Here is a 10,236-nt window from a genome sequence, read left to right on the forward strand (position 1 = left end):
ATATATATATATATATATATATATATATATATATATATATATATATATATTATAGTTTGAAATGATATATGAAAAATTTTATATCGATTAAAAAAAATAAGATAAATTTAAAATATTTTGAAATATATAAAAAAAAATTAAACTCATTTTATAAAACTGAATTAGATTTAAATAAGACATTTACAATAAATATTTAAGAATATGTGAATAATAAAAAATACCACAATTTCATGCATTGAATATTGACTTAAAATAAGATATTAAGTACAATATATGAAACCCTAAGCCGAAAAATGATTCTTGAGAAAAACGTCAGTCAAAACCGTCTTCGATTGCAGAGAAGCCTTCAAAAGATTCACATCCTATAGAATATGAAGAAAAGAAATTAATGAACCATGATCTACTGTGAGTAAAAAAAAAAAAACTCCAGCAATATATAAGAGATCCACGAAACAATTTACTTTGTGCATATTAAATTAGAAGTAAATTCATATATTTTAAACCTGAAAAGCGATAATGATATCTTCATATTTCAAAAACAAAACTTGCCTCCAACTCGACCGCCTTTTCCTGCAAGACGTTAAGCTCTTTCACGTTGAATTTGTTAAGTAAAGTAGGGATTGAAATGCTTGACAGGGGCTGAATTGTCAGATCATCCATCAACATGTAAGTTACTTCCTCTTTCACAAAACCACTCTTGTAGGAAAAAATTTCATTTGCAACCTTCTCACCAACAAAATTCATTTGTCACTTCATAGATGACCTACAAGTAGGACAACAAGTGGTGTTATCACATATGACGTAATCATCGTGATATCAGCACAGCTAGAATACATCTGTGGAGTCGTTGGAAGAACTGTCATTAACTGAAGGAAGAAGACCAGAGATTGGTGAAGACATGAGGGCACTTGGCTTCAACACTAGATCCTTATGTTGGTCTGGTTGCATGTAAGTTTCATCCAAATTCTCAACACTTTGATAGAGATTGCCTAAGCTACCAACCATTTCATTTTTGTTGAGAATCCTTATAACAGTAGGGATGGACAAGCAGAGCAAGTTAAAGAGAAAGTCTATAATAGATTTTGATGTTTATGCGAACAAAACCTTCTCACGCTTAACTTCGATAAGCAATTTCAAAGTCAATTTGGAGGAAGAAGATGTCATGCTGATAGAAGTGTTAGGAAAATCTCAAGATACACACTCAGATATTTTTGAGTCTACTGTCTATAGACAACTGAAAGACTTTAAATACAAATGATAATTAAAATATTACGAAAATAAAAATAAAATCTGAAAATAAAATATTAACGGTGTTACAAATAAAATCTCCTTAATCTATCATAAAATAATATTCTAGATATACAGAAAATCATAATTACCTATTCCTATTTTATCTCTATCAAATCAAACTAAATATTACTAAAGTCTAGACCTAAAATCATAATAACCTATCCCTATCTTATATGTATCAATCAAACTAAATATTATTAGACCTAAAACTAATAAAATAAGATTTAAACAAACTATTTTATCTCTATTAAATCAAATTATTTTATCTCTATTAAATCAAACTAAATATTACATTATATTAGACTCTATAATAAAATATATAAAATTTTAGGTTAAAAATTAATTAAATTTTTTTAATAAAAAAATCTATATTAACGTTTATTCTAGTCTATTTAAAAGAGAAAAAAGATTGACATTTTGAAAATTGAAATATTATTTACCATCACGTGAAAGAATTTTTTAAAAAAATTTCTTTTCAAAAATAAAATTAAAACTTACCCATAAATCATGAATAAAGGTTATAACCCTGGTTTTGAATTAAGGTTTTGTTTCATTACTTCTTAACTACTCATGCAAAGTGAAGATATATAACGAAGAGAAATAATATCAATAAATAAATAGGCATGCGATATTTATCGGACGGTGCAATTATTTTTCGTGTCTTCGAGGTTAGAAAAAGATTTGAGTTTCCTTTTTTTTTTTTAGAATATTTTTATCATTGTCTTTTACCGATTAAAATTAAAACTTTAGTCAATATTTTATTTTATGTAATATATCGTAATACAATTAAATTATTCAAATATAACAGTATTGCCATAACACATTAAATTATAATTGTAGAACAAAATCATAAAATATTGACGGTTGTTTTTTTAAATTACTAGCTGCATCACCTATTTTTGAGAAAAAAGAAGGCATTGAGAAAAAGTCCAATATCCAATGAAATTAATGCAATTGAAAATCAGTCTTGTTATCATGCTAGCACCACCCATAGAAATGTAATTAAAATTCACCCTTTTTTTACTTATTCACTGTTTTTGTGAATGAAATTTTAATTAAAATAAAATTTAAGTTTAATTAAAAATTAAAGGTATTTTTTATACACTTTTCAACTTCTTAGTTAATTCAATATATATTTAAGAATGTATGGATCATAAATGTAACATCATTAAAACTATAATTTTCTTTGATGTATTTTTAGTAACTTGTTATAGACACTTTTTATTAATAAATGGTTAGATAATTATAATCGTGTTAGAATAAGTCACAACCAACCAGTACAAAATTCACTGTTGTTGTTATTAAAAAGGAAAATGATATTTTAACACCATTTTTTTACGCTGCACACATGTCAAAATGTGATTGAACGATTTCAAATTAAAAAAATTGAGGCAAAGGTATATTTGGAAGAGAAAAACCAAAGTTTGTTTTTTTAATTTAAAATCGTCTTGTCTCAACTTTTTTTAATTTGAAATCGTTCAATCACATTTTGACACGTGTGCAGGGTCAAAATAGTGTCAAAAAATGGTGTTAAAATATCATTTTCCTATTAAAAATTACATAAACAAGAAGCTACAAGGACAAAAGTTTTTCATTAAGATTAAAACTCTCTTGCACACCGTGTTCGTCTTGAAAGATTTTACTATTCATTATCATTTTGCACAATGATTCGTGATTTTATTTGTGTTCGTTTTAAGGTATTTATTTAAAAGAAAAAAAAAATGATTTGCAGAATTGATGGTTAATTCCATCTTTGTTATCCTGGAGAGATTTTAAAGAATTAGATAATGTTTTTCCTAAAAAAGCAATTTTGATCCTGTAAATTTATACATTCTTCTAATAGTTATCTTGAAAAATGCATACAGCATAATATGATGGATTCCAATAAAGAAAATCACTTCAACTAAACTTGAAAATTTCATTCTTATTAATTTTATTAATAATAATATAATAAAATAGTAATATTAATAATAATAATATTATTAAATAATAATGATAATAATATACTTACATAGCCCTCTGCTTCTTCTCTGTTTTTTAGCCAAGACGATAAAATTATATTTCATAGAATTTTTTTTTCAGATTATCAGTACAATTTAATCTTTTAATTTTGTATTTAAGTTCAATAATTTTTTACAGAAATATTAAAGTTAGTTTTATTCAGAAGATTTATTATTTCTTTATGAAAAATTGAAATTGAAATTAAAATTACAAAAAAAAGGTAAATTTTTATTTAAATATATTGTATTAAACTTAGTTATTTTTTAAAATATATTATATTAATTATTTAGTTATTTTAGTACAACTATTTCAAATAATTTTTGTCATAAAATATATTACTTTTAAATATTATTTTATATTATTTTTACCACTAAAAGTTATTCAAAGATATTAAAGTAGATAACATAATTTTATCAAATGAGTTCGTTTTAAAACTTGTGATGGAGAAACTATTGTCATCCTAAATAACTACACGCAATAGGTGAAATTTTTATATGCAAAATAAAATATGGTAGAACACTGGTTCCAAAAAAGTATGAAAACAAACTAGGTCACAAAAGAAAAAAAACAATTTTCAAAATTCTTCTTTCAATGGATATAGTTAACCAACTTAAGAAGGAAAATTGCTTGTATATGAAAATTCATACCATCATGCACTAAGTACAGACACAAAAATGATCAACGCGACAATTCTTATTTCTAGAAAGGGAAAGTTTCTTCTAAAACTCATGTACAGATGAGAAAAGTTGAGCATTTAAATTCAACAAAATTGCAAGACAAAATGTAATGTTTTTGTAGAAAAAAAATGTGATCAATGTCTCTTTATATTTAATATTTATGAAATTATCACTTAATCGAATTATTATGCTTACCGACTCGAATACTAATATTTTTATGTTTTTCTGTGTGGGTTCAAAATACATTCATGATATTTTTTAATAACACATTAAAAAAGAAATTTAATATACTAACATACGGAGGACAGCACTAAAAAAAATATTAATTCTAGATTGTAATTTTTCAGACGTTTATAAAGATTAAATAATAATTATGTAACATATATGAATTTTTTTACATTCATTTAAACTACTTTTTTTATTTTTTATTACTTTTTATTCATTACTCTAAATTATTTTATAAAAGATATCAATGGACGCGAAAATAAAAATTGATAACTATGTATGAACAATATTAATTTGTTTTCTAAGAAAAATGAATTTTTAACAATTTTTTTATAATTACTTGTATGTTAGGTTCTGATTATTCTATTTTAAATATATAAATTAATAAAATAATAACATATAATTTATTGTAAAAATATTATGTACTTCTCAGGAGACGACGTAAATGGTAAAAAAAATATTAAAAAATTATTAACAAATTTTGTAGAATTGAGTAAATGAATTGCAAATATAATATTTTTATGACATAAAATTATGAAAATTACATAAACACAATGTTGCCATGAACTTCCACACCGAAATGTAAAATAATAGAAACAATGGTGCCTTTGTCTTCTCTCACGGCGATGGTTCGATGACTCTTTTTCTTCTGTGGTGTCATGGAGGAACAACCTCCAGAGGCTTTTTCTTTTTCCTGGAGCAGCACGCGACGGCGCAGGTGGTGGCGCAACCTTCTGCTTTTCGTTCCGAAGTGGTGGAGTTGGAAAGAAGTTTCGATGGCATAGGCGTCGCGCTTTTCCTTTTTGCGCAGCATTGGCGGTTTCGGTGTTGCTGTTCTGGTTTTCCTGCAGGTCTGGGTAGGCATGAGCTTCTTCTTCCTCCAACATTACGTCCAACACGCAACCAGTACATTAAATACACATTAAATCAGTCAAGTTAAGTTTAACCAACAATGTTTTTTACAGACCTTAACTTGATGATAGTTTGGGATTTGAATCAAGGTTTCTTTCATTGTTTGTTGATTATCACAACACAATAAAAATATTAGTATTGTAAATCAAAATTATAATATATTGAGGGTTATTTTCTTTAAATTACTCGTTGTATCACCTATTTTCGAGAAAAAAAAAGTCAAATAAAATAAAGCATCATATATCAAATTAGGACTTGATGCAATTAAAAATTGTTCTTGTTATGATGCTAACACCACCCACATAAATATAATTAAAATCTTAAGAATCTATATTGAATATACTGTTTCATCAATGGTTACACAACTCAGACCAACCACTAATATATCTATATAAATATATATAAACACACAAGATGTATATGTGGGCCATGCATGCAGTTTCAAATTACTCTGTGGAAAACTGACTAAGCATGATTATTGAGAAACCTTGAGAATATTTATACCCTATATAAGAAAAAAATTAATAAGCCATGATGATTATTAATAAAACCAATAAATCAAAAGAACTTCAACATAAAATTAATAAGCTCTTTACTTTGTGCTTATTAAATTAGAAGCAAAGAGCAAAAATGATATCTTCATATTTTAAAAACAAAACATACCTGGTTGATGTTCAACTCGACCACCTTTTCCTACAAGAAGCCAACCTCTTTCATGTTGAATTTGTTAAGTAGGGTAAGACTTGATAGGTTTGAGATGGGCTGAATTATTAGATTATCCATCACCATGTAAGTTATTATCTCTTTCACAAAATCACTCTTGTCGGCAGAAATCTCATTTGCGACCTTTTCATCAACAAAAGTCAATTCCAAATTCATAGGTTCACTACAATCAGGACAACAAGTGTTGTTATCACATGTGACGTAGTCATGGTCATCCGAGCACTTGTAGAAGAATAGAAGAACACATTGGTGGAGTTTGTGGACGAACTCCACAAATGTTATTCGGTGAGAGCGCGTATGGTGGAATAGAATGAAAATGAGGAACTGAGAGAATGGTTTTAACTTGAGCAGAGTATCTAAAGAGTTATATGCATCTGCTCTTGGTGGGATTATATTGTCTATTGGAACAAGACTACCAGTAGATGATTTTGCTCTTGCAATTAGGAAGTAAGAATTTCATTATTACCTTTTTTGTTTGCTGCTTAAGATTGCAACACGTAAAGTCATGGAGCTGCTGCTTCCAATGTTCATTATCTTCAATTTTGCTACAGACCTTTGCCACTTACCGTTGGGTTAATTACACAATATATACTTAAGCCTGTTCTTGGGGTCTTCGTTGCGAAGGCTTTTGGTTCGTCTAGGATGTTTTATGCAGGTTTTGTCATCACAGCTTGTGTTTCTGGGGCTCAGCTATCCAGTATGCAAACTTTTTAAGCAAAGGGGATGTAGTCCTGGGCATTCTTCTCGCAAGCTATACCACAATTGCATCAGTTGTTGTTACACAACTGTTAACTGGTCTTCTGATTGGTTCAGTGATGCCAGTTGATGCAGTTGCCATGTCAAAGCCAATTTTGCAGTTGGTTCAGTGAGTGCTTCTGTGATATTATACTTGAATTTGGTTTAATGACTGGTTTACTTGTAAATATTTGAAAGGTTGTTCTTGTTCCGGTGCCCTCTTCTGTGACTAGTTGATATTTTAGGACCTAGCTATCCGAGCTTCTCTTATTGACAAATAGATGATGTGATGAAAATTGAAATTCACAAAGCATTAAAACTGTTATTGTGAAATTGACATTTATGACATGTTTGGATCCTAGCTAGAAGTGTTTTTAAGAGTTTATTTATTAAAATATAGAATTTTTTGTAACAAAGAAGCTTTCAAAAGTTCATATAATTTTGGATTCAAACAAGCGTGTATATGTTTTAATGAAGTGCTTTAAAGTTAAATTTATGGAGAAAATATAATCTGCTTGGTTGTATACATCTATTGCTCTATTGTTGTTTTTTTTAAAAAAAAAAAAAAGAATTTAACAATTTTTTTTTGATAAAATATATGTTACATGATATGATATTTGTAATTGATCCATTTCAAATATTTCTTTTAAAATAAATTAATAAATTAATGAGACATGTACTTTTATAAAAAACTTATTCAAAATAACTGTTAAAATATCTTTAAATTCAACGGTAGTGTTTCAGCATTTTCATTAGTTATGAGAGATCTGAAATAAAATAGTAAAAGCAATAAAATTATATTTTTATTATATTTACCCAATCTCAAGGTGGGGACAACATCAATTATATTTTTATTCGATTTTGACGTGTTTTTCTTAGTGTAAAAAATCTTAAAAATAATGAATTTATATATTTTAGGAAATCTTTGAGTGATGTATTATGTGTTCTATATCAAAATTAAACAAATCTCAGTAGAGTATGAAAGTATTATTTGAATTTGACAAAATTTATAATGACAACAAATAATGTTTTTTTTGAAAAAATATATTGTTATTAAAATCTCTTTATACCTAATACATCTTATCAATCGTATTTTGATGACTCGTGATATGTGTCATGTTACTTAGTACATAGTCAACTTTGTATGTTTTTTACGTTCTTAGTTCAAAATACATTCATGAAAATCAATTTTGATGTTTCAATAACATGAGAAATACGGATGACAGCACTAAACAAAAAAAAAAAACTGGTTAAAGATTAAAATAAATGTAATGTAAAGAAGATCTAAATGGACGCGAAAATAAAAATTGATACCATGAAAACAATATTTTCCTCGCATTTTGTAAGACTGAGTAAATAAATTTTAACATAATGTTTTGATAACATAAAATTACGAAAAGCACATAAACATAGTGTTGCCAAAAACTTCCAACCCAAAATGTAAAACAATGAAAACTGATTTTTTAAGGAATGATGTGCGGTTCTTGATAAAAACACTTGTAAACACCATCTTAGACTCCGGAAAAGCCTTCAGCAGATCCCAACCCTGTTTCAAACAGCCAAACAAAAAAATAAAATAAAAAAACATGAAGAAGAAAACTAAACTTTTCAAAATATACCTAACCAATTTATAATATAAAATCAATAATCAAAACTGAAAGAACGTTATGAAATTTGCATGTGATAAAACAATCCATATGGGCTTTGTTAAATATGTGAAACCAACGTCTCTTATAAAAAAAACTCATATTCATAATTCTTAACATATTAAATACTCATAAAGCAGTCAATTTAAGCTTAACCAACACTGTTTTTACAGATGTTAACATGTAAAATTAAGTTATAAAATTAAAGTTCATTTTATGATATTTTCAATACATATTTAACAATCTATACAACATAAATAAGAACACAATTCCATGCATTGGTTATTAGCTTAAAAAGAGATATTACTTTGTGTGGCCTATGACGAAGAATGATTCTTGAGAAAAACATCTGTCAAAACTGTCTTCAACTGCAGAGAAGCTTTTAGAAGATTCACACCCTATAATATAAAGAAAAATAAAATTAATGAACCATGATGCATTATTAGTTAACAAAAAAATAACTCCAACATATGTGTAAGAGATTCCCAAAACCCTTTACTTTGTGCATATTAAATTAGAAGTAAATTAAGATATTTTAAACCTAAAAGAAAAAGATGATATCTTCATATTTAAAAAAAAACATGCCTGGTTCATGTCCAACTCGACCACCTTTTCTTGCAAGACGCCAACTTCTTTGACGTTGAATTTGTTAAGTAGGGTAATGCTTGATATGCTTGACAGGGCTGAATCACCAAATCATCCATCACCATATATGTTACCACTTCTTTCACAAAACCACTCTTGTCAGTAGAAATTTCATTTGCAAACTTTTCACCAACAAAAATCAATGGTGAGTTCATATATCCCCCACAATTAGTAGGACAACTAGTGGTGTTATCACATGTGACGTGACCAAAGTGACTTGGGCACCTGTACAATACATTCGTGGAGTTTTTGGAAGAAGAGTCATTAACTGAAGGAAGAAGACCAGAGATTCGTGAAGACATGGGGGCACTTGGTTTCAACAGTAGATCCTTATTCTGGTCTGGTTGCATGTAAGTTTCATCCAGATTCTCAACACTTTCATAGAGATTGGCTAAGCTGCCAACCATTTGATTCTTGTTGAGAATCCTTATGACAGTACCAATGGGCAAGCAGAGCAAGTTAAATAGAAAGTCTATAACTGCTTTTGATGCTTCTGCGAACAGGACCTTCTCACGCTTAGCGTCGATAAGTAATTTTAGAGTCAATTTGGAGGAGGAAGATGCCATGGTGATAGATGAGGTGTTATGCTCTATTACAGGTCTTAACCTAAATGTGACTTTCCACAACTATATATAAATAATAAAATTCATATATTTGTGATGAATTTGGAATTTGGATCGAGAGGTACCATTAAGTTGAGTCAAGGTTTTCTTTCATTGCTTATTAAATACTCCAGAAAGAAAATAAATGAATTAATCAATAAAGTAGCGTGCAAAATTTACTTGGACAGCGTAATCGTTTTAATCTCTTTATAACATGTAGTTGTTTTTCTTATCTACAATCACTTGTAGATAGAATTAATAAACTATATATCCTCACATTGATTAAACTTCATGTTTATTTTATTATGTCTGAAATTTTATTACTATGATTATTGTTTCCTTAAACATTATAGATTTTTTTCTTTAAAAAATTATAAAATTAATAAATAAATTATAATCAATAACTATATTAAATTATATATTATATAACTATAATAAATATGATATAAAAATATTAATTTAAATATAAAAAAATTACAATATATTAGATTATATGATAAAATATATAATTTTAGATTAAAAATTAATTAAATTTTGTTAATGAAAAAAATCTATTTTAACCTTCATTCTAATCTATTTAATAGAGAAAGAAGATTGAGATTTTGGAAATTGGAATATTATTTACCACATGTGAAAGAATTTCTTAAAGAATTTTTTTTTCAAAAATAAATTAAAACTTACCAATAAATCATGAATCAAAGTTTTCTTACATAGCTTTTTAACTACTCATGGAAGTGAAACGGCATGCATGGCCAACAATGAAAAGAAATAATATCAATC

At 27.3% G+C, this 10,236-nt stretch overlaps 1 protein-coding gene across 1 annotated transcript; it reads right to left on the bottom strand.

Annotated features, from left to right (window-relative positions):
* Positions 1-8,799: 8,799 nt before the first annotated feature.
* On the bottom strand, positions 8,800-9,420 carry LOC106770736. Its single transcript, XM_014656529.1, has one exon. It carries the CDS (start codon positions 9,418-9,420, stop codon positions 8,800-8,802), a length of 621 nt encoding a protein of 206 aa, XP_014512015.1.
* Positions 9,421-10,236: the final 816 nt, after the last annotated feature.

Source organism: Vigna radiata, chromosome 8, assembly GCF_000741045.1.
Source record: "Vigna radiata var. radiata cultivar VC1973A chromosome 8, Vradiata_ver6, whole genome shotgun sequence".
In the NCBI taxonomy this organism is placed as follows: domain Eukaryota; kingdom Viridiplantae; phylum Streptophyta; class Magnoliopsida; order Fabales; family Fabaceae; genus Vigna; species Vigna radiata.